Consider the following 26,092-nt stretch of genomic DNA (forward strand, 5'->3'; position numbering starts at 1 on the left):
CAAGATTACTTCTTGACACCAGGCTTTTCAAACAGAATCATGAATGGGAAGTATTCATCTAGTGACCCATACTGAGTTTAACTTGCAAGCTTCTGAGCCTTGAAACTAGTGATTTTGTGATAATCGAGGCACAAATGAAAATCCTACATGCAGTAATTTTTTTTCTGTTCTAAATCTTAGGTTGCATATCAAGGTGATCCAGAAGGTGCCCTCATTCAGTTTGCCACACACGAGGAAGCAAAGAAAGCTATATCAAGTACAGAAGCAGTATTAAATAATCGCTTTATTAAAGTTTATTGGCATCGAGAAGGCAGTGCACCACAAATCCAGACTACCACACAGAAGGTAGAGAATCTAACTCTATTCTATCTACAATGTTATGTAAAATGCAGTCTATTAAACATTAAAAAAAAAAAAGGAAATTAAGTACTTCAGAAATAATGAATATTTCACATACTTCTTTTCCAGAGCTTACCCTGTAATTGTAGGTTCAGGAGTTGATAAGACTGAAGGTATTTAAAGAAACTCCTTCTGTCGCTTACAGAGAATTCCACTGTCATTTTATGTGAAGCAAGATTTGATCCTGTTGCCTGCTGAATAACATGTATTTTCCTTTAACTAGTATAGTCTTGTCTTATGAGCGTAAGAAAGAGTTATGTATTTGTTCTTGGAAGATAATCTCTGTTTTCTTCCAAAAGGTGCTGTTTTTTTCCAGTCTTTTCCCTTTTGCTTTCCTGTTGAGCACGTATACATACGGCTGTAGAAAGAAGCAGTACAATTTGTTTTAGACAAAGATGTGTATACGTATATACAGATGTGCATACATGTGTATGCAGAGAGGACATACAAACAACAGTGTAAGAGAAGAGTTGCGTTAGATTAGTTTTGCAGGAATGGATCAGGGAGACTTTACCTTTTTGAAGTGAGGAGGGAGGTGTTAATATCCCTGTCATCCAGTGATGGGATGCATGGGAATGGTTCAAAGCTGTGCCAGGGGAGGTTCAGAGGCGACATTAGGAAGCATTTCTTTACGAGTGGGGAGTCGAACACTGCAGCAGTCCTTGTAGAGGGGTGGCTGATACTCCATTCCTCTCTGTGTTTAAAGAGGCATTTGGATAATATGATTGGTAGCATGCTTAAATTTCTGGTCAGCCCTGAAGTGGTCGGGCAGCTGGACTAGATGTTTGTTATAGGTCCCTTCCAGCTGAACTGGAATGAATCGCACAGTGGAGCACCGCTTGGTAGTTGTGATGTGCATAGCAGCATTGGCAACTTTTTAAGAATATGAAACAGCAATTATTGTTGTGTAACTTAGATTCATAACCTGTGGCAAGCCAAAACAGATTTGTTAGCAGGCATAGTGGCTCTACTCGGATATAAGAGGAAGCTTGGGTTCTCCCAGGTCTTGTATGTTACTGGGTCTTGTCAGTTAGCTCCTGGTGTGTAGTAAGTCCTTAGATACCTGTGTATCCTCTTTTATTGGATTTGCTGTCAGCCGTGGAGCAACACATTCTACACTGAGAAAAACTTGAGGGAGGCTATGTAGAAGAAACTTTCACTTATTCATACATGCTGATATAATGAACAAATGAGTTGTTAGTGGTTTCTTTCAGCTGCTGTTCTAAATTTTGAATTCCTTTCTCTAGATGGTGTATGTCATCATCATTCAGAATCAGTGACCCAGTTTTCCGTAACAGTCCTGCTGTAGGACATTTTAACAGTTTGCTTTCTCTCCTCCTTTTATAACAAATGCCCTGCTTTTTATCTACCAAAATGCAGTTTTAACAACAGCTATCTCACTGTCTCCCCAGTTACCATCCTTCAGATTTGAATTTGGAATCAGATTTGTAAATATCCTTGGTCCTTGATCTGAACTAGTGTTATCCAAATGGTGTTTATTTTCTAAGCCTGACATTTATCTCATCAGCCAGAAGAGGGCAGTGGAGTATGTCGTTTGTATTCATACAAACATCTCTCTTGAGAAGGACGGCTTGAACAGTTACTGCAGTCAACTTACTTGCTGATTATGCTGTTACAGCTTGAAGTATTAACTGTGTATTTTAGAACAAACACCTGGTCTGTAGGTTTGTTATTTTGCAAAACATCAATTTTAAATAGGTGATAGAGGGTGCACAGTGACAAGAACAATGTAAATGGGAAATTCATATTTGAAGTGCAATGCTTTCGTGTTCTTCTACCTGAAAATATAACAGTTATCAAATTGTTGAGCCAGTAAGCAGGTATTTTTAATTCATAAGCCATTCAGGAACATTAATATTTACTTCCCTTTACATTGAAAGTAATATTTGATATTATATCTACAAGTACTATGGAAACTCTTAAAGTACTTCACAATCTGTAAGTATTTGAATTTTTGTCAAGATTTCTGGTGTATTAATTACAGCTGAATTAATTTTGCCTGTATTTATAATGGCTTATAGCCAGATTTTTTCCATCAGACATTAAAGACAGACTTTTGAATTTTTTGCAGTGTAAAGTCAGTTGGCTTTTAAGTTGTCCCTTCAGTAGTATTTCGTGCTCCACAATTTCTTGGGGATTGCTGTTTCCTCAGCAGGATTACTTCAGAAAATTCTTACTGTGGAAATTCTGAAAGGAGTGGAAATACTAAGTAAAAGTGGTGGGAGTCAGCCATAGTAAATCATCAAATAAAAGGCTTCTGCCAGGAAGCAGAAATATGCTCTCCATCTGTGGTAGCTAAAACGAGAAGTATTTAGCTTAAAAAGCAATGCAGGAAATTTAGGTTAGATGTTAAAAAACTTTTTCTAATGCTAAAGGATACTGAAATACTTTTGCCTGGAGAGGTGATACAGGACTTAATTCATTGGAAGACTGTAAGAACTAGATTGATGTATACTGTCAGTAACGGCTTAGGTACAGCTGATTTTGCCCTGGAGTGGAGGGATGTGTTAGGTGACCTCCTGAGGGTCATAAATATGACAGGAAGCTCGGTTGGGAGCATAAGTGTTTAATGTTTCTGTCAAAGAAAAAAAAAGGCAAGGTATTACCTCTTGAGGCATATCTGTGGTAGGTTTGAAGATTAGCTGCTCTGTTTTCTTTCTCCTTCGTCTCATGAGTGCATGTCGTTCATATCTTTCTTTTTCTATGCTGTTGTAGTTAAACACATAGCAGATGAGAAGTTACAGTTGCTGTAAAAAGCAGTGTCTTTATGATACATGTTTGCATTCTGCCTTTCCCTAAGTAAATGGTTGATGATGAAAGATTTGTGAAAGGAATCAGAAGACTGCTTATTACCTTGTATTCACTTCTAACAGGTGGAAAATAAGATGGTCTAAGAAGATGTAATTAACAGAAAGAGATCATAGTTGTTTGATTGCGTCTGTGAGCTGCAAGTGCAAAATAGATATTATTACTGTATGCACTACAGAAATAGTCGGTATAGCATCCTAAATCTCATGAAGTGTTTATTTTTGCCATCAGGTAAAAAAGCTATTGAATGATAGAAAGGAACAAGTGTAAATCTAAATATCATTACAAAAATTACATTGTGTATTTGTTGAACTACATGTGTAGCAGCTTTTTCTTGTTAATATTATGATGTGCTCTTTTGGGGGTGGGGTGGTGTTACAGGTAATACAACCCTTAGTTCAGCAACCCAGTTTACCAGTAGTGAAACAGTCTGTCAAGGAGCGATTAGGTCCAGTACCTGCAAGTAATATTGAACCTGCAGAAGCACAGAGTGCCAATACAGAAGTTGCTCAGGTATGTACGAAAGAAAAAAAATTAGTTACACGTTTTTCTTTCTAGAATAGGTTCTATACTGCCTGAATGTATCCATTACAGTTACTCATTTAGTGCAAGTACACATTTACTACTAATAAATGCATCTAACTTGATAGTGAGTGATATTTTGATATTAAAGTTTTCTTCAATGCAATGATATTTGGTTTTCTTACCCAAGCATATTGTTCAATATTTAGTATCATGTCTTTTTACTTAGTTTAAAACCTCTGAAAATATTTCAGTAGTGTTGTGTTAAATTGCAGTTTTCATATTGCAAAATAAAGTTGTTTTCTATCCAATGAACTGAAAGTTACCTGTTTTTAATAATATGTTGTCTGTTAAAAAGCTAAAACCATTAGAGACTGGTGTTCAGCATCTAAAACTATTTTCAGTATTTGTATATCACCCTTAATAAAAGGGAAAATGTATCCACAGTACTAATACGAATGACAGTCTGGCATGTTACTCCCATTGGAAATAGCCTTTAAATTTTTACTATCTTAGAAGTATTTGTTTATGAGCATTGTACCACTGCTTTAATTTTACATCTGAAAAGGAAGACCACCATGCTTCAGAACATTTGTAGTTTAAATTCAGTTGACAACTTTCAGCAACTGATACCTGCAAATAGCAGATTGCAAACCACAAAATCTGAAGTGCATTAAAAAGGCCTGTGTAAATCCTCTGCTGGCCACCATGTCATGGACTTCTTGCAAAAAAAAAAAAGGAAAAAGCAGTAAACTCTTCTATTCCAAATTTGGGGTTATCTTTGTCTTATCCAGTCTACTTATAGATGTATATTATCTTTACAATCAAATATCTAAAATTCATTTCAGCAACTGCTTTAATTATTTTTCTTGTATTTTTGGTAAAAAGTCTGTTGCTTTATTAGTTGAATGCTGTTTTCTGAATTCCTGACATTTGCAATTACATAGGAAACAGTAAACTGTTCATAAATTATATGTACTATAATTTTGTTTTTGCTTTCTTAGAATGTGACTAAATTATCTGTGAAGGATAGACTGGGTTTTGTGTCAAAGCCAGTTATTCCAACAACTGAAAAGGTAAGAGAATGTCTCATATTCTCTTCCTCTCACATTTAATTTCAGTAGAGTTAATTTTCTTATAAAACCCTAATATAAATATTAATTTGGTTTCATAACTATGAATAAAGTTATTTATTAAATATTAGTCTTATAAAATACTGTATATCAAACCTCAGCTTAGCAAATGGCTAAATGAGTGTAAGAATTAAAAAGCCATGTTAGGTCAGAAGCTGCTATTCTGTGGGTTTTGTTTTACTATAGTAGGTTTCATTCAGTCATGAAAATAACTAGGTATGTTCCAGGGTCCTTAGCTGTTAGGAGAATACAGAAATAAATTTTAAAAATAAATACATTTTGACACCGCATATGAATCTGTATAAAAAATTTCTATAAAAAAGTTTTGGTGCTTTTGTGCCTCTTAAAAGGTGATGCTGTAAACATATTTACCCTTACTTGGTTTTAAAATTTGTAGTAGTTGTGGAAAGATAAAAGTGGAAGTTAATCAGTATAGGCAGGACAAAGGAGACATAAGGTGGGAAAGGTGGTTATGGATTATGTGTTTTCCAGGTGGTTGCAATTTTCAAAACAGAGTTGTTGGTGTGTTTACTTTATCAGCAAAGTTTGTGATATATGTTTAAAGATCTGTTTAGCAGTATGGGGATCAGGCTTTCCCAGTGTTTTTAATATTCATTTGTAAAGACCTTTGGTAGAAAGGCAGCAAGTTTTACCCAGTAACAAGATCTCTTTGCCTTGGTATATTTATCTATTCTATTGGGAATTGGCTTGATCTGAAATGAATGAGGCATCCACTGCATGTCCCATGTCCCCCGTGCCCTCTTACAGTATGGCATTTATAATGCATTTAGTGTAATCTAACAAATACAATTAGCTCCAAAGATGCAGTGCTGTACTTAGCATACAATGGTAATAATATTTAATGCGGAGTTGTAATACAGGAGGATGTCTCTGACTCATTTCAAACTGAGCAGTCCACCAAAATGCATTCATCTTGGCTTCTTGCGTATATTTTGTTCTTGATTAGTTGCATACTTGTTGCCCTAAGTTAGTTGCAGATAAACTACTTCTGAATAATATACTCTAGACAGCTTGAATAATATTCAATAATTTTAATATCAATGAATAATATTGAATAATATTTCTGAATAATATCCTGTAGACAGCTTGTGAATTTCTGAATAATCTGATAAATTCTGAATTTCTCAACTACATTTTGCATATGAACTATATACTTACTTTAGGAATAAAGAAGTCTACTTCAATTTGAGTCGAAATTTTTCTTTCTTATTCCACAAGAGTTGAGTTATCCTAAACTACTTTTTTCCCACAAATAGTAAATCCATGCTAAAATGGTTTTCTGCTCTGTCTTATAGTACAGACTGATTTTGAGTAAATTCTGGGCTGTTTACTGGACTGGTTGTGAAGCAGCAGTTTACTTTGGCATTTTTAGTAGGGTTCTGATACTTGGTTTGACCTGTTTTATGAACTTGTGAAGAATTACATTATTTCTTCTCTTGAATAGTAGTAAGAGATGTAGAAGATGTTAATGTGTTCCTTCCTGCTCATGTAGATTAGTTGATGCAGGTAATCTGCTGTGGCATCTTTCCTTAATTATAGGAGATAAGGAAGCATGGTTCACTCTGCCATGAAGACAGTTCAGGAAAAGATATTTTTGTTTTTACCTGGTCTTCTGTTTGTTTGTGATGTAGCCTGTCCTAAAGCTTCTCTGTAATAGGAGCTGTATGACTTGGATATGCGTATGTTAATGTGCTTTCATTAGTTTAAAAGAAATTCCTTCATCTCCGTTCTAATGGCCTGCTTAGAGCATTTTATATCACCTTTCGTAATACCTTATAATATCCTTTGATTTTTATTCTCTCTGCTCTTCGTACTCTGTGGGAAGAAATAGTATAAATAGCACAACAAAGTGAAAACCCTTTATACGAAGCATTCCTGTTGGAAATTCTTGTGATCTCTTGATCTTTTCTGTCCTTCTAATATTTCCTGGCTGTCTCTTGTGCCTCTTTTTTTTTTTTTTTAATCTTCTGTTGGTGGGCATCATGTCTTATTTTATGGAGTGCATGTTGACCAATAGACTCTGCATGTATCTTTTAATTTCCCACACGTATATAAAGTATCTTTAAACTCCTGGAAATTTTGCCAGTTGCATAATTGCTGTGATTTGCCAACAAGCTGGACAAGATCATGCGTACATTATTTCCAGCACTTAGCCATGGATTTGTCAATACTGTTACGGCCTTAATGCCCTTAAAGAACATCCTAAGAAAACAGAATAGTCCAGATCTTCAGGTATTGTGAGGTTTACATAGTATACTCTAGACAGCTTGTAAAGCAGACAACTGTGTTCTCACTAAGTCAGGGAGAAATTTCATACCTCATTACAAATGTAGGAAGGAGAACAGAGACATAGTATTCTGTTCCTTTGCTGTATGATACTGAAGATTTCTCTGTACTTGAGTTACTTGTTGATTGTGCAAGCTCTGCTTTGCATAAACTGTATATGAAAAGGAACTATTTTATCTACTTGGGACCTTAGTCTCTAAAATTGTGTTGAATTTTTGCCCAAAAAATACATGCAGCCATGAAAAATTATATTTTAAGCTCAAAACCAAAAAATTACAGACTTCAGTTATTCTCAGGAACATCTCAAGTCTTCTGTTTCCTTAATTATGCTCAATTACTTAAAATTTTAGGTATTTGAAACTTGGAAGTACATAGGACATCTCAGTGGAAAGGATTTATAATGGATGCTTATAATCCTTACATATCTGATGTGATGCTGCCTCTTTAAAAACTGTTTAACATTCACAACTCCAAATATAGTTGTTACTCCAAATTTTTGATATTCCGTATCATCAAAACAGACAAAAGATGCTTATGTATTTTTAAGCACTCGTGTTTTTTAAAAAAAGAAACTGAGAATCACTGGCAAAAGAATAAAATGATTTCCTCCTATAGGTTTTATCCACTTCTACTGGCTTGACAAAAACTGTGTACAACCCTGCTGCTTTGAAGGCAGCACAGAAATCTTTGCCTGTTGTTTCCACTTCCGTGCTAGACTCTAATGAAGCACAGAAGAAAAAACAGGTAAATTAAATATACTTCTTTATAAAATGGACTAAGATTGGGAACTCATGACCACTAGAGATAGTACACTATGTATATTCATCTCAAGAGCATAGATGAAACTAGTTAAAGATTACAGTCACTATGATGGTTTCTTTTCAAAGGACAAGAAAATTCAGCATGGTTTTCCTAGGCTTTTTCAGTGTATGTTCAGACAGTGCAAGCAGGTTTAAAACTCTCAAGTTCAAAATGTGAAATGCTTTTTCCTGCAAGCAGGATTTCTGTGTTTAGGCATGAACTGTCTATTGAGTGAGAAGGGACGTATAGTATAGTCACGATTCTTCTCTCTTAAGCCCTTCTGGAACTGGCCTTTAACATCAAACTGGCCTTTATTCTCAGTGTATTTTGTACTTGTGACCAAAATTTCCTTCACATGAGAAAACTAAAAACTGTGTGACCCTGCATTTTGTTATTTCCAAACTATAAGTCTACTGCATCCTTTTTACTTTTTGTGTAGTACTAGGTTTTTTCTTTTTCTTAGCGGGGAAATGCAACAAAAATGCATTTGGCCTTGAATAGCTTGCTCACTTGTAGTTTAGATTGCTTAGAATTTTCAGAAAAGGCCAGTAAGCCTCCTTTTTTCAGATTTATTCTTCTAATTTAGAAAAACTAAATACAGGATGTTTATCTGCTGGTTTCAAACTACAAAGTAAGAGTTCAGTAGTAAGTTGGATTCAAACAGACATACTGAAATCAGTATAACTGTTAAGACTATTAGTAAACTTATGTAACTAATGTCTAATATAATTTGAAATAGTTTATAACTGCATGTCCATTATGGTATTGGTTCAGACTTTAGAGAAATTACTTCTAATTTGGGTATTTCATTTAATAATTGCCCCCTCAAACATGTTTTTCAGAAATAGAAGCTTTACCTTTCAAGTTTAGATGCTAAATGCCTGTGAAATGGCAAAAACCTTGTAATAAAATTATTGACTCTTAACAGCTGTAGGGTTTTGGTGATTTGTTTTTTGTTTTTTGGGGGTTTTGAGAGAAGACACTGGAGACATGCTAAGTGACTGGCTCTTTTTTCATATGCTCTTCTGCTCCTTTCTTTCTTCAGAGATTTCTGTTACAGTATAATAGTACTTGTGGAAAAACATGGGAGGGAGTCCCACAAAATCATCTTTCCTCGTGTCTCCCTAGTTTTTCTTGGCATTCATCCCCTTGTCTTACCTTCCTTTTCCCTTCAGAAAAAAGGTTGCACACGGGATTGCAAAACTAACATTTCATGCAGCAGAATCTGTCAATATTTGGGAAGACATGCAGAACCTTTACTATTTCCTTTTTATGGGTGTTGTGCATTTACGCTCTTTGTATAAAATAATCTACTTCCAGTCTGATCCCAGTTGATAAGCTAGAGGTGCAAAATCATCTTCTTCCTCTCCTCTTTTGTCCCATTAAATATGTTGATATCAAAGCTCTTAATTGTTTTCTGCAAGTATCCTTCTAAGACCTGTATGTTCTGTATCTGAGAGGAAGAAGCAGTTGCTTTCTCAAGCAGCATTAATGAGCACAGCAGCTGTGGCATTTCCTCTTGCTTCTCCTTTTGAGTGAAATATATTACAAATTTGTCAGTTTAAATTAATTTTGATTTGCCCATTGCAATGTCAAGTTTCTGTTTTTAGCAGGTTGGGTGGTGGTACTTGTCACTTCCAAGTTACAGCAGTCAGATGCAAAAGAGATGGTTTTCATTAGGTAACGCATTAGTTTAAAAAAACAGGATGTATTTTCTTTTTTGCTTGGAGCTGTACTGGAGAATGTGTTTTAATTGATGGACTTGATTTGCAGTTTCTTTCAAGATACTGACATTACACATTTAAACTCTTGTATGTTGTACCTCTTGCACTAGTGTATTATATTGCCTTTCAGCTTTCATTGGACTTGTGTGTTTGCTTTGTACGTAAGTAATAATGAAGTCTTCCTGACACAGATCAGACTAAGAACGATATGAGACCTTTTGCTCATTTGGTGATACATTGTTTTCAAAACATATTGGAAATTACTGCTGTAGAGTTGTCAGGTGTATTATTCTTCTGGTATTATTTTTCAAAGTCCAGAAACTTTCTATAATTTTTTTTATGCTTCTAGGATGCATTACGACTTCAACAAGATGTGAGAAAAAAGAAGCAAGAAATTTTAGAAAAGCACATTGAAACACAGAAGGTAAAATGTTAGCATTAAAGAAAGTGAACAATTCAGTTGTAAAATCTCAGTTCACTAGAAAGTATTTCAGAATTTGTAAGCTTGAGCTGTAAAACTGGCCTATAAAATAAGCACTCTCTTAGAATGGTATTACCACATGATTTTAAGTTTTAACATAATTTGTCTTGTTAGTTCAAATTGCCTGATTTGGGTGCAATATGCATATGTTCTGAGAGAAATGAAAGCCTGAGTGTTTGACTTGACAAGAGCAGGTGTAGAAAAGTGTGCATGACTGGACTTTGCTTAGGAGCAGAAATTTAGAAATTGAATTTATGTAAGTCTGTTGAGCATATCTGGCCAAGTAGATACCAGATGTTCATTAGCAAATAATCAGAGATTCAGATAATTTTTAACTTGGTGTAAGCTGTTAAAAGCCCTATATATTGAGTTTGACAATCACAACAAAAGTAATGCAATACTGAGTACTGGAAAACAGATCTGTAGTAGCAGTTGCTAAGTAAAAGCCATTTTGTTTTATCTTTTTAAATTGAACAGATGCTGATTTCAAAGCTAGAGAAGAATAAAACCATGAAGTCAGAAGACAAAGCAGAAATCATGAAAACACTGGAAATTTTGACTAATAGCATTACCAAGTTAAAGGATGAATTAAAAGGTGTATCACCAGGAGGAGGGACTCCTTTAAAAAGCATGAAAACGAAGACTCAGGTACTCAAGTTTTGGTCAGGCTTTTAATAAGATAAGTTCACATGCTTATGTCAGGAGAATTAAAAACAGGCAGCCAGCTAAGCAGTATTTAAAACCATACTGGTTTAATTTTGAAGTCATCTTTGAAGGGAGGTTGGTTTTACCTTGTTTTTAAACTAACGTAGTTAATTTCAAAACTATGCCATTGTCTAAAATGTTTACCCATTGTTACGCAGGTATTGCATCATCTGGAAAATCAAAACCCAAAACATAAATCTTACTTCTTTTTGCCTTACTGAATCTTTTGTGTTTCATCTGTTGCTTTTTACATTTTTTAATAGAAATCATGAAAGTAGAATTTCTTATGCAAAAGGGTTGTCATTATGCAACACAGATACCTTCTGATGAGGTTTAATACACAAAACAAACTGCTTCATGAAACTAGTTGACTGCTGTACTGGTACATAATGTCACAGGGCTTTTCATGTCACTGGAATGTTTCAGTATATTAAGCTTTTTAGATCGAAGGTTGCACTGTTCAGTATTCCTTTATTTAGCTACCCATGTTTGGGTTGTACCTGTAAGAGGAGTTTCTCCCCTGTACTATCATTTGTGTTAGTATATGCCTCTAACCAGTTTCCCAGCTGCTTTAAGATGCAATTGTATTAATTTGTTCCTAAGCAGGTCACAAGGTGATTAAGAATTAAGAAATAATGTTTTAAGAAATCAATTAATGTTCTGTAAATATCTCACAAGCTTTTCTTGATTTATCAAGTGAGGAAGTTCATGCTAATAAAAGAGCAGATTTTTATATAGTATATTTTTCAGTAAAGAAAAAAGTCTTTTCTTGCTGTTTTCATTTCTTAAGTCTTCAGAATGCTCAATCTTCTAATGTTTGTGATTCTGTTTTAAACATCTGGTGCAACATTACAACCCAGATTTAATTTAAATGGATTATTAAGTCCCAGTTTGAAGCAGCATTTCTTCTGCTTTATTTTACATAGAAATATAGGCATAAAAGTGCAGTGTAAATTAGTGATGTACAGTTTTTAAAAGAAATATGGAAAAAGTGTACTGAAATGACATATATGTACTCACAGTAACTTCTTACATCGTTATCTAGTAAAAGTTGAAGCAGTGTATTTTTATCCTGAAGATGGGCATAGATTATTATTTCTGGAAGTCAGTTTATACCTCTTAAAACAATTTCTGTTTCCGTGGAATATTCTACTGTGCTTTGGGGGGGGGGGGACGACACTAAGGGTAATAATCCCAAAATTCGGGCCCTGCTATAGTAAGATTAAACTCTTCTTTTTTTTGGAGATGAGGGAGTAATTTTTATTTTGTTTTTGAGAGTAGATGTTCTCTGGTGAGAGAACTTTTTTGAGAAGTGTGGAGGAAATCACCTGTCTGAATTTGAACTGTAAGGCTTAGAAATTGTCAGAATTTTTAAAGTTGCATTTTATTGTTAAAGCCTCATGGTTTTGAGGATACTCTTCTACTGGAGATGTACAGTGCTTCATAAATTTGAACAGGAGAAAACAGTTTATCAGTTTTGTCACATGCAAGGAAATGAATCCAGATCCATAGAAATGAAGAAGGAAGTTGAAAACTAGATCAGAAAACTTCAATGCAGCATTTTAATCCATAACAGTTATTTTACCCAGAGAGTGTTCCAGTAAATTTTTGAAATGGACAAGGAAATGGTCTAATAACACCAAATTGCTAAAAATGGTTGAGATTAGAAAGGGTCTCTGGGGATTGTCTCATTCCATCACCAGTTTCCACTGAGAAGAGCCTGGATTCATTCATATTGAGTATTCATCCATATGGAGTATTTATACATGTAGATAAGATCCCCCATGCCACCTTCTTGGAGTTAATCCCAGTTCTGTCACCCTCTGCTCATACAGTAGATGCTTCAGTCCCTTAATCATCTTTGTGGCCTTTTGCTGGTCTCCCTCCAGTACTTCTCTCTTGTGCTGGGGAGCCTGGAACTGGACGCACCACTCATGTGGCTTCACTGCTGCAGAGTAGAGGAGAAGGATCACTTCCCTTGACCTGCTGGTGGTGCTCTTCTCCAGGACGCTGCTGAAAATATTGCTGGCTAATGTTGAACTTCTTTCCTGCTACCAAGACCCCTCAGGTCTTCTTCATCTGGGCAGCCCCCATCCTATACTGATGGCTGGGGTTTTTCCTCCTCAGGTGCAGAACATGGCATTTTCCTTTGTTGACATGCAGGAGGTTCCTCCTGCCCCAGGTGGGTCACCTTATCATAGAAGGCAATCAGGTTGTTCAGGCAGGACCTGACCTTCATGAACCCATGCTGACTTGGCCTGATCCCTCTATGAGTTTTAGCTGCTTGCTGGTCATTACTAAATTTCAGAAGTCCTTGTTTTGCCATGTCATTGGTGTGTTGCAGCACAGTGAGATGTGCGAGAAACACTGTTTCCAATTGTGAGAGCTTTGAAAACTATTCTATAAGGAGGTAGTGGATTGATTTTTTTTTGTTTGTTTTTTTTTTTTTTAATGTGGTTGCTGCAGGTAATCACAGAATGGGGCTAAAAGTGGTCAGGTTGAATAATTTGTCAGTTGAACAATCCAGCTTTTTTTTCTTTTAAAGCTTTCGGGGGGGGATGGGGTGATGATACTTGGTTTCCAACTATCACAATGTGAAACCTTCATCTCTTGAAAACCAGCCTTTGAATGCATTACAAGCTGTGATTTTTGAATCAGTGGGTATAAATGTAAAACTGTTTCACAATAATCTATAATTTCATCCTTCATTTGCGATGTCCCTGGAACATTTGGCTGCTGTAGAAAGTTTTCTCTTTGGAACAGAACTTGAAATAAAATATTCATGGTTACATAAAGCCCTTTGCTGCACCTGTACCAGAACCTGCACCTCAGTGGTTGCAATGAACATGTCTAAATTTGGATTCAGAGACACCTTTCAGTTTCTAAGGCTTTTTCAGTATGTTTTTGAACTTTCTAATATTTTTTTTTTTAAGGTACTATGTGCTGGAAGGTAACTGCATCAGAGACCAGCCTTTTATTAACAGAGGTCTTGTTACTGGGTTGTTTTGTTTTTTTTTTTTTTCTACTGTGGTCTGAACAGAACTACCATTTGTGCTTTTGCATTATGGAACTTTGGTAAATGTTTATTCTCCAGTCTGATTATAGATTTCATATTCGTAATTGTACTGCTTTTTTCTTTTTTGTAGAATGTCTTTCTATCTCATCGCTACCGTGTAATTTTGCATTTTTTCCATGTCATTTATCTCTAGTTTAGAAAAAATTACATTGGCTTTGGCTTTGTGTGGTAGTCTAAAAGGTTTGACATCACCAAGCTCAGAAACATACTACTACACATTGAAGTTTTGTCTTGCCAAGAAGGCTCCTAAACTTGTGCTTTGTTTTTGAAGGTGGAAACCTAACGTAGTAAGCAGTATATCTGCAAAGGTAGAGCTGTGATGTGAACTGATAAGTCACAACTTGTTTACGTTTAAACCTTACGGAAGCTACAACATCTAGTTTTCAAATTCCCTTTCCTTATGGTGTCTAGGAATCTGTTTTCCAGATAGAGGTGCTGTGGCAAACTGGTACCTTACTTGGAGGCCAGCACTGGCCAACCTTTAAATCGCTGTGTATTTTTGAAACGGCCTTCTCATAGGGGCATAGCAGTAGGTTCTTGGGTCTTAATGGAATGTTATTTCCTCGGTAGAGAATGTGAACTGTGGAACTAACAATTTACTGTAACAATTTCTTAGATGCAGAAAGAGTTGCTAGATACTGAACTGGATTTATACAAGAAGATGCAAGCTGGGGAGGAAGTTACTGAATTAAGACGAAAATATACAGAGCTGCAGCTGGAAGTATGTTTGTCTCTTCTTTTGTAGCAATTGACTTTTTAATATATTTTCATATGTTTATTAACTCATCTATTGTATCATAAACTATTTTTTTGTGCAATATTGTATATAGATGGTGGCAATTAGCAGTTATGTTTTAAAAAAATAGCTTCTAATTCCACTGAGGGTAGAGAAATAATATTGTCTTCAAGCTTGATGGCTAATCTAGTTAAGTTCTGTAACTTATTACATGACATGATATTCCACAGATTTGTGGTAGAAATACTTCCTTGCGAGCTTGGAGTGTTTTTGAATTGTTTTCTGTAGGTGGTGTTATGTTTGATATAGAGGAGTTAAAAAACACTGTTTGATCTTTTATTCTTAAATGTTAGCATCCACTTAAGATTAACTGAAAAATTGAAGTGCCAAAAGTAATAATATTGCAGCATTAGTTTCAGGAGAAGGAGGCTATACCAAAAGCAAAAACAACATTTCAGGAAGTGTTCAATATTTAGAAACATACTTTTTAAAAAATTGCAAAGGCTGTGCAAGATACTTCATGTGTCTTATTTTGAGAAATTCTGAATGTTGTGGGTGTTGCTCTTTGTGTGCTGTCTTCCTTATCTGTGTAATATCTACTTAATTGCATGATAATCTTATCTCTTTTTATTGTTAAGCAGGCTGCTGTGTTGCTTAAATCCCTCTTGTCTGAATGAAGTTTGATCATGTTTTATGTATAGCTACATATGAACACAGTGCACATACCTATGGCTAAGTTGCATTAAAATCTTACTTTAAAATGAAGGTGTAATGCAGCTTTGGTAATTCAAAATAGGGTTGTAAATAAGCCGAACCAGTTCAGTGGAGATGACAAAAAAGCTCATATTAATAACGCATATTCTGATGGTGAATAATATTTCAAAAGTGTCTTGAAAGCTTATTTATAAAATGTATATTTTAGAAAATGCTAGTAAAAGGTATATTCTGAAACCTTCAGCAAATAGTGATCAAAGTAGATAGAGAAAACCAGGGTTAGGGAACAGCACAAGATGTATCCTTTCTATAATTTACAGGAGGGATATGGGGTTTTTCCCCATGATATTTGTTTAATTATTCAGTATTCCTACAAATTCTTTAGAAAAAATTTATTCACACATTCTCTTTGTGACTTTAACTACCACAATAATTGTGTTTCTTCTGTGCCTTGTAGCCTGCTGTTCTGTTCTGTTCCAGGTGACCCTGCTTTTGCTGTGAGAAAACCCAAACAGTATACAGCTTGATTGTTGAGTTAGCATAATGTTTAACTGTCTGGATTATTTATTTAACCATTTAAAAATGTTAAAAAACACCAGAACCTGCACGTTTTACTTCACTCACACACACACACACACAGAGTGAATTACAGCACTACATACTACTGTAAAATTATCAGAATAATTTCAGGAATAAAGCCATAACAAATTTGAACTTCTTATGAGTAATACCAGTGGCATGCATTAAAGTACTGTTATCAGTACTTGAATTGTAAACACAGTAGGATATGTTAAGAACATTGTTACAGTGATTTTATTTAACATTTTGTTCCTGTAGCAGATCTGGTTTTGCTGAAAATATTTTTTTCTCATTATAAGTGATGAAATTAAATCCTTGAAAGTGCTTTTTTTAAACTTACAATCACTTTTGCAAATTATTTTTCAAATGGCTGTCAGATATTGTCACAGGCCTTTTGACTTTTCTTGGAGAGTGCATGCCAGTTCTTTAGAAGGGATACAGGTGGGAGTGGAAATTAGTAAGTATGTAGAGCCAAGTGTTTTTCTTTGGAGGCACTTGTTAGAGCTCTGTTTCCTACCTCACAGTTGTGTGGCCAAAAGCTATTACACTGCATTAAATTCTGGTAAAAGTCCTGGCTGGTTGTTCAAAGACAGTTAAGAGTCGAAGTTAAAGAAACAAATTAAGGAGTTAGTCACTAAATCAAAGAAATTTGCTAATGAAATTGCAAGTATTGTACAGCAGTTCCTTTCTTCTGTGAGGAGTTAGCTTCACAGATAAGGGCTTTTTTGATACCTGTTTTTTAATACCTGGTTCTTTTTCCCTTTTTCCATTCTATTTTTGATCTGTTTAATTATTAACAGTCTTGGCTTTTCAATGTTATTAACATGTTCACCTTTTGTTATTTTAAGACCTGTAAGCTGCTCTTTTTAAGTCTTGTTTGGAGATGTTTGTAGGAAACATAAGAGTATGTGTTTGTAATTTTGTCTAAATATTTAGATTATGAATTTTAATACATCGATATGTTATGTATAAACATCTTAGGCTGCCAAACGAGGGATTCTTTCTTCAGTTCGTGGTAGAGGGGTTCATGCAAGAGGTCGGGGTGCATCACGTAGCAGAGGTAGAGGAATACGAGGCCGGGGTAGAGGCAGAGGAGTTCCTGTGCATGCAGTTGTGGATCATCGACCTAGGGCATTAGAAATCTCTGCATTCACAGAAAGTGATAGAGAAGATCTTCTTCCTCATTTTGCGGTATGTGGCAACTTCACTTTTTCTGTTCTTTGATGACCTTCTTCTACTGAAGGTTTTGTTTTCTCTTGATTCAGTTAATCTGGGAATATTATTTAGGTATGAATCTTTAGCATGATATACCTGTTCATGGAAAAAAGATGCATCTGAAAAAGGTGAAAGAAATTACACCATTGATTCAGCTAGCTGTAACTGCAACTGCATAGCATTTACGAGACTTGTTATTTTTCTTACAAGGAAAGCAAATTTGGAATACAAAGTAATGACTTAAAATATTTATTTATTCAGAATATATGTAAAATTGTTATAATTTTTTAGGTATATGAAATAGCAGGAGTAATGGTGAGAAAAAAGACTGATTCTGTGCCAAACTTTAAATTTGTGAAGCCTGTTTATCTTCATTGAAGTACATTAACAAGTGTTTAATGAAAATTTTCACTGAAAATTTTTGGTAAATTTTATTTGCAAAAATTGTAAAGTGAGAAATCAGCATACATTTCTAAACCCTCTCCATTAAAAAAGGCTATAATAAAAGGAAACTTGTTTATTTTGTGGAATAAATGCAAAGAATATCTAGTGAATCAAGTTGGGTGAATCTTTGTATTCCACTCTGCCACCCCCCCTCCCATTGGATTTTGGTTATGAGTACTGAAAGTACTAAAGTACTTTCTATAGAGATGTATTTTCTGTTTCTATTATGATAACTACAGCTCTGCATATATCTACAGATATATTTGGTATTGCAGCTTACAGAGGTGGCACGTTAAAGGTAGCAATACTAGAGAGGCCATTACAAGAATAGATGGGTCAGGTTCTTAAGCTGCTGAAATCAATTTCAGTTTTGAAAGTTTTTCTACAGTCCCTGTGTCTAATAAATATTATTTGTGGAAGAGTTTCAGAACAGATTAATGGAATTCAAGATACCTTCTTTCTGATCAAGAGAGAAGTATTGAAGCGGAACAACCTCTTTTTCTGTCAGAATTTTACTTCATACCTGTATCTTTACAATATGAAAGTCCAGAGACTACAGCACTTAAATGTTTTAGAAATAGGAGTAAAAGTAATGGTATTCTTCACAAACACAAGTACTCTAATTGACATTAAAGCTATGAAAGGCACTCTTCTAAATTTATGTGATTTTTTTTTTTTTTTTTTTTGAAGGCATTTGATTTAGGACAGCATTGTTAGAGGTGAACTATTTCACTAAGCTTTTTTTTTCTACATTTCTTTATTAAAAGCAATATGGTGACATTGAAGATTGCCAGATAGATGACTCTTCTCTTCATGCAGTGATTACCTTTAAAACAAGAGCAGAAGCTGAAGCTGTGAGTAAAGTTGTTGTTGAAAATACTCTGCAATATTCCCCTACTTTCTAGTTACATTATACTTCTGTATTTGATTAAATGTAATACTGCTAATTATTTTTTAACATTTTAAAAGAAGTTTGACGCAGAAGTTTAATTCTAGATTAAACAAATTGTCAGAACAGCATATTACTGGAATGCTTAGGAAATGAGGATGTTTGTAGCATACTCAAGGACAGTATGTAAGAGAGATGAAGAGAAACACTTGAGAATTGATAGCAGGATGTCGTGGTTTAATTACTAATTTTTTCCACATGGAGACTTGGTACCTTCACAGTCTTCCTGAAATTTCACTAATATCCTGCAGAGTGAGCCTGTATATTTTGTTTCATTTTTTTTAATCAGTTGGATTTACTTTTGCCTGAAAATGCTCCATCCCTGGCAGTGTTCAAGGCCAGGTTGGATAGAGCCTTGGGTGACAGGGTCTGGTGTGAGGCATCCCTGCCCATGGCATGAGGGCTGGAACTAAATGATCATAAGGTCCTTTTCAACCCTAATTATTCAATGACAACTTGTGATAGTGTAAATGTGATTTGATGTGATAAGATTTGCTTTTTTATTCTTTTCTTGAATGATCAGTGTTTGAGGTGGCCACATTTTAGTTAGCATTAAAATTTTTGTCAGATGGCTCTGTGTCTAATTGCACCTTCAATTTTAAATATAAATTGTGTGAAAACTGTGTTTGATCAAATACAGTAAAATCTGTGTTTTCCTTAAGATAGTTTTAAATATATACTTCTACTGGAATTTCTGTGTTTACTACTAAAGCAGACTTTAAGACTGGCAGTCGGAGAAGTTGTAGAAGGTAAACATTAAAAACCTCTGTTGAGGCCAATTGTGAGGTAAATGCAGTTAATATTTTACCTTCTTAAATGAAAATAGGTCTATAGTTTATGAATATATATGTTCTAGCCTGAAAGGAAGAGGAGGATTCCCAATTGTAAAATGTTGCATTTTTATGTAGTAGTAATTTCTCCTAAAGATTACAAGTTGTTTTTGGACCCGAGTGTCACATATAAGTACTTTTAAAAATTCTAGTTGTGTGACACTGTGATGAGACCATGGACAAAAAGCTCCTGAGCTGCATTTTAATAAGCATAGAATCTTTTAAATTTATCATAAATTTATATGTACAGATTTAAAATTTATACCTGGGGACTTTAATATCACACAATTCATGTTCAGATGTCATTGAACATGTAATTGTTTCTACATTTCACATTATGCTGTGCTTTCAGATTGTACTATAAATCTTTTGTGACCATGACAGTTATTTCGGAACGTTGCTAACGCTGATTTATGCTCATTCATGTTACTTTAATTTGAACATACTATTTCCAAAGCAGCCACTTAATGCAGCTGGTACTTAGAAAGGCATGAATATCCCATAAGTTAAAAATTTTTACATTTCAATTACAGTGGCTTTACAGGAAGTGGAACATTTTCCGGTAGATTAAATTGTAATCACAAAGGGGCTTTTTTAGTTGTTTTGGATTTGTTTCATGTTTTTTTAATATATTACATCATTTGTTTGTGGGATGTCTTACATCTTCCAGTAAGTTAGGCATTAACATTTTTGTGTCCATCTTTGAAAGGTGAAGAACCATCAAGATAACACTAAAAACTAGAAGGTGTTAGTTCAGTATTTTGCCCACATCACCAAATGATTTATGGTTTTCCAAGCTAATTTTCTTCTAAATAGATTTTGATCATTTTTCTGAAATGATGTGTGAATTCCGTGTGCAGTGAATGAAATTGTTTAGTTTTATCCTAATAACAGTAATTCAGTATGAACATACCAAAACTTGAATTTTCTTCTGAAAAAGCTGGTTATTGCTTTCTTTCTGGAATTTAAGTATTACTGAAGTTACTTTTTCCCTTAACAAAGACTACGTATATCTGTGTGTGTCGAATATGTAACTAAAATGTTTAAACTTGTTTTAGGCTGCAATTCATGGATCTCGTTTTAAAGGACAAGAGCTAAAGTTGGCATGGAACAAGCCTGTTGCTAGCTTGTCAGCTCTTGAAACAGAAGAAACTGAACCTGATGAAGAAGAAGTAAGCTTGCTTTTTTCTTTCATTTACTTTAAGAAATAATGTAGCTTGCTGCTATAGTGTTTGTTGCTGCAAGGAGTCTGCCTTATTGAGAGGTCTCATTAACCACTGAGAGTTCTCCGTTTTGCATAATGAAGGCAGGGCACATAGGGATATGCAAACACTTCAGCTGTGTAAAGGAAAGAATGTACAGATTCACTGGCAGGTGAACAGCAGAGGCACTCATCTTTTAACCCCACCTGAAGACATAGGAAGAAACCTCTGGGGTATTGGTAGTAGAGGAAAGGGAATGAAGATGGTAACAAACAGCACACACTAGCTGTTCTGGCAGAGTTAAAAGGACAGATCTACAAACTCTTGAAAAGACCTTAGGCCTTGTCAGCTGAGAAGTGTTTGTGATAGTGGGATACTTCTCTTTTAGGTGATGTTCCATGTTCCTTTACAGGAGGGATTTCTGTTCAATAATCCTTGTGAAATTTTGCATTTAAATGCCATTCTTTCCTTCTGTGAGCTTTGTATTGCTTCTAGCATTTGTTTAAGTTAGTATTTGAAGTATAATGCCATGGTCCCCCGGTCCCAGATGGATGAGTTCAAGAAGTTTTATGTTTGTGCGCTGAAGCTCAGCCAGTTACATGAAAGAAACTTTACAGTTTCATTTTTTTAAAACATGGTACTTATACAGGACTAGATTGGGGGCGGGGTACGTTCTTACAGTCAGTGGCCTGAATTTCCATCATACATTCTTCGTATGTATAAAATGTCTTGAGTTTCTGCATGCCTACAATTCATGATGCTACTTATTAACTTCATTTTGTAGTAGGTATTATAAACAGTTGAAAAAGTTTTCTTTTGTTTTTCCATGTCTAAACCACCATTTTAGTTCAGCTGAGGGATACTATGTAAAAGTGGGGTAGCAGGCCTAAGACTTGATGTTTGGTGGGGGAAAAGAAAAAAGGAACTAGCTCATTCAGTGGAGTGACATTATTAATAATAGGGCTTCTGGTCTGTTTATGAAAATACGAAGTAGGTCTTTTGGACTTATATGCTCTAGAAATTCCCTGCTGAGTAGCCACTTAATTATGAAAGAACCTAATTTTCCTAGATGCTCTGTGTTCTACACCTGATTGCCTAACGAAAGAGTTGACTCTACTGAGTCAACAACCAATGTCTAGGAACAGTATAAAACATATAAGTAGAGAGAAGCTTTTAATTATCAGTGGTTTGCAGCTCAGGGACCTTTTGAGTCAGAGACGTGCTGTCTCTGTAGTTAAAAGCCCTTGATAGGTGTTTATTTTATTATTTTGTCTGGTTTCTTTGAAATCAGAATAGCATCTATAGTGTCCTGCAACAGGGACACTTTGATTATACCACGTCTATCCAGAACAACTGTCTTTATATTAGACTTAACACCTGCATATTTAATTTGATGTTTTCCTGCTCTTGCATCAACAAGACAATCATTCTCTCTTCACTGAGACACTTATGTAGGGACTCCTGTTACACTTTCCCTTTACTACTTTCCCTCCAGGACAGGAAATCCAAGTCCCTGTAGTTGTTCCCTGATACGGAAGTTGTCCTAAGTTTTTTGATCATCCTTACTGCCACTTAGCCTTGTGCACCATAGAGTTCTGCATTGTGTGCTGCCCAGGACTCCTCCTTTTTGACAGCACTCTCATATTTTGGCCTGCTGGATATCTAGACACCATGGGAAGAGGCTAAGTCCTCAGGAAGCTGTGCTTTAGTCTGGCTTAGAGTACCCAAGCATACACTGACAGACAGGCCTCACGTCAACAGAGCTGCTTTTTAAAATGCGCTTTCCATACGCAAAAGTAATAAAAATGATGGTTTCTGCCTCTTACAAAAAAAGAGCCTGCTGGAGTGAGAGAAGGCTTAGTTCTAGGCTTTCTTCAGCCTACAGGTTCACATTTCCAGAAGACTCCCTAGCTTCACAAATCAGCCTTCATGCCTCTTGTTGGCTTTGGAAGCTAAAAAGTTACTGTCAGTGGGACAAGAAGAATAAACAAAGAAGGCTATGAGTTACCAAACAGCTGGGACGGTTTTCTAAGGAAACACATCCTTGTGTTTTAGCTCTTTCTTTAGTTAGTGCAGAAATTGCTGTGATAGGTGCAGTTGTCAAAAAAGCTCTGAGGTGGGATAGTTTATTTATACACCCCCGTGTCTATATGTAAATAAAAATCAAAACAACTCACTGTTTCTGTCTGGAGTTTTTCAGCTTTGCCTCTCTCAAGCCTGTTAACTCTTGACCTGAAATGTTCAGAGTTTTGTGAAGTCTGTGAATTTACGATGTTGCTACTGAAAGGAATTGAAAATGCACTAATACAGTTTGACTAAATTCTGTAAATACCTGTCTCCCTGCCCCCATGTTTTAAATCTTTATATGGAAGCTTGACTAAGCTGCCAGAATCAAACTGTTTCAGATTCAGCCTTTTATTTTTCTGTGGCACAGGTAAATTGAAATCTTGGATTAAAAGAGGCATAGTTACTGTGAACATGCAAAAACTAACATTACTTTTCAGTATAGCATCTTAAGTTCCACGGGAACATTGCAGCTTGGGCATGAATGATATGCCAAAAAGAGCTGTTTAAGTAACGAGGCGCATATGTCATTTTGAAAACCATTGAAAAGATAAAAGCATGTTTAATTTGCCATTTATTAATGCATTTATGTAATACGTATACATACAGTGTATTTTTTTTTGAAAGCTTTACTGTTAAAATATTTTTTTCCTTTTTAAATTGTGAGAGTCACAGAGTTGTATTTTGCTTTTTGATCTTTAACATTTTCTGACATGACAGTATCGTTTTCTCTTGAAGTTTCAGGAAGAATCTTTGGTGGATGACTCGCTGCTTCAAGATGATGATGAAGAGGAGGAGGAAAATGAATCTCGTTCATGGAGAAGATGATTCGACTAATCAATGACAATGCTAGAACTGCACCTGTGTTGCATTAGTATTACCTAATGTACTTCTGCATCTTTGTATTAAAAGGGGTTTTGTGATGAAGTTGGATTCAGATATAGACTAAAATGCAGCCGGTCAGTTATACATTTTGAAAGATTGGTGTTTGAGTTACATTTCAGTAAATGATTGCTAAAGACATCATACTAGGAACATATGCAATGTTTTTATTACATAGTTCTACAGAAAGTTACAGAATTCTTTGGGTTCTTTGTAATTTACCGAATTGGTCAAACACAAATGACCAGAAGTTGTTATAACATAGATAATTTTTGTTCTATTCCAGATACGGAATGAAAATTTGCATTTAAAATCTTTGTGAATGTTTTCAGAAATGAATAGATAACAGTACTAAACTGAAGTCTCTAAAGTTACGTATTGATAATATTGCATAGTAGTATGCTTAGGCTTTACTATGTACTAGCCTTTTGTTGGATTTGTGTACGTATTTTACCTATGGGTTTTAATGATAAAGTGTATGACTGCTTTGCATATAAGTCCTTATGACTTTAAGATGTTAAAAAATAAAGAAATGGAATGGTCTTCAAAAAAAAAAAAAAAAAGAAAAAAAAAGAAAAAAAAGCAATAACCAAAAAAGCTGAGGCAATGGTCCTTCAAAGTGGGAAAAAAAAAAAGAAAAAAAAAAAGAAAAAAAAAAAAGAAAAAAAAAAGACCATTCCAAATGGCAACCCCCACCCCCATATTCACAAAAGGAGCTCTAATCACTGTCACTTACCTTAACATCGTATTGAATATAAAAAAATAACATCCACGTAATGGTGTTTCATTTACATTAACACACAGGTGTACTCTGCATAAAAGCTTTTGGATGTCTTCTGAATTTTAAACTGTTTGATTTAAGTCAAACACTAAATAGAATAATATTCCAACAATAAGGAATTTATTCTGTATCCCTGCACTGTGCAACTGTAGAAGAAAATTTGAGCCTGCAGAAATATATGCGGTACTGAAATGTAGTTCAGAAAAATTCATTAGGAGAAATGGAATACTTGGTAGGTATTCTAAAAAAAAGTGACTACACAAATTAACGCACCTTTGTTATTCCTGCATTGCTCTGATTACATTTATTTCTATATTGGAAGTAACACCCAGCAGACACTGAGTTCATACTGTAGCATATATTCACCATTTAAAAATGTACATACAAGAAATGTTAGTATACTCCACAAATACTTCACTGGGCCTTTCTAATAGGATGTTCTGCGAGGTCTGAACATTCTTCCCTTAAAAAGGGGAACTGCCCAGTCTTCGGCAGTAAAGGCTCTCCCTTACCAGAAAGACAATTTTATTCCCATTCAGTGGCATTTTGCTGTTGTTTTCAAAAGACAATCCATTTCTTAAGTATTAAAGTGGTGGGGCTTATTTTTGTTCTAGGTTTTGGGGATGGGAGAGAGGTTCTTTTGCCCATTAACTCATTAATGAGAAAAGCATAAACCCACTAATTATCTAATTTATCAAATAGATGCAGGGGATAGTATTTAAGAGTTGTTTTTTGTTTTTTTTTTTTTATTATTTCAAAATAGGCATGGAGGAAAGTAGAAGCAGTGTCCTGGAGAGAATTGCCCTCACTGTAGAATTTTTGTTCTGTGCTTTTCAGTTATCTGAGGAGGTTTTGAAACCTGGATCCTGGTTTGATGTTTTCTGGTGTGTGTGAAGGGGGAGTGTGTTGCTTGTTTGGGGTTTTTTGTGTGTTTGTCTTGTTTGGGGTTTTTTGTTGTTTTCATTTGATTTTAGGGGGTTTCGGTTTTTGGTTTGGGTGTCTTTTCCCTAAGTCCCTGTGTATGTGCATATCTTGTTGAAAAAATACGCATTTACATTTTTGTATAGTCTTAGTTTCACATAGAAATTTCACAATTGACTGCCATGCTTGTTTACAATACATTCTAAATCCTGCCATAAGGAATCGTATTTGGGAAATTGGTTTCCTTTTTCACCAAATTTCAGGTAAAATAAAAAATATTTTGAGAACCTTTTTATCCAGTGCTCTGAATGAGCTGTTCTAGTTCACTGAATTAGATACAAGCTTTCTTACTTTACTTTCTTAATAATTCAGTGTATCTGAAGGGTGCCAGATTTAACAGCTGGGAAGGTGGAAGGTTTCTTTTATGTCTTAAAGAACAGGTACAGCACAGAAAAGGACTGTGCGTGCTGCCTTGCAGTGGTTGTGGCACGCTTTGTCTGGTGCTCAAACCTGCCTTTTTGCTGCAGTCAATCAACACAAGCTAATGGCAACTATTAGTGTGTTCTTTACAGGGTATTTCTTATGAATCATCTGAAATTGACGTATCACATAATTTTAAAATTGGTATACTAAGTTTGCCTTTTTGTTTTGAATTAAGCCCGGTAATGCTTCCATGCAAGATTCATTTATTAATAACTGTTTGTACCCTGGTCTACCTATAAGGGGGTGAAACCTTTTAAAATCCTTTTAACTACCTTCCTCCCTTAAACTTCTGTCAGTGAAAGGTGTCGGGGAGTT

The 26,092-nt window shown here is 35.2% G+C and overlaps 1 protein-coding gene across 5 annotated transcripts in view; it reads left to right on the forward strand.

Moving 5' to 3' along the window:
- Positions 1 to 23,637, forward strand: part of RBM26 (RNA binding motif protein 26) — a 50,080-nt gene extending 26,443 nt beyond the window's left edge. For 4 of the 5 annotated variants that reach the window (XM_061445230.1, XM_061445232.1, XM_061445231.1 and 1 more), the window contains exons 12-22: positions 181 to 345; positions 3,610 to 3,741; positions 4,755 to 4,826; positions 7,806 to 7,934; positions 10,065 to 10,139; positions 10,674 to 10,844; positions 14,594 to 14,698; positions 16,988 to 17,197; positions 18,433 to 18,519; positions 20,503 to 20,616; positions 23,449 to 23,637. In XM_061445230.1, the coding sequence (XP_061301214.1) occupies positions 181 to 345; positions 3,610 to 3,741; positions 4,755 to 4,826; positions 7,806 to 7,934; positions 10,065 to 10,139; positions 10,674 to 10,844; positions 14,594 to 14,698; positions 16,988 to 17,197; positions 18,433 to 18,519; positions 20,503 to 20,616; positions 23,449 to 23,538 (1,350 nt within the window). In that variant the 3' untranslated portion in view covers positions 23,539 to 23,637. The remainder of the gene's footprint in view (positions 1 to 180; positions 346 to 3,609; positions 3,742 to 4,754; positions 4,827 to 7,805; positions 7,935 to 10,064; positions 10,140 to 10,673; positions 10,845 to 14,593; positions 14,699 to 16,987; positions 17,198 to 18,432; positions 18,520 to 20,502; positions 20,617 to 23,448) is intronic. The other variant, XM_061445234.1, reaches the window with a different exon arrangement.
- Positions 23,638 to 26,092: the final 2,455 nt, after the last annotated feature.

This window comes from Pezoporus flaviventris, unplaced genomic scaffold (assembly GCF_033815535.1).
Source record: "Pezoporus flaviventris isolate CSIRO_AGI_PZ_B2104156 unplaced genomic scaffold, CSIRO_AGI_Pfla_v1 ptg000003l, whole genome shotgun sequence".
Lineage (NCBI taxonomy): Eukaryota > Metazoa > Chordata > Aves > Psittaciformes > Psittacidae > Pezoporus > Pezoporus flaviventris.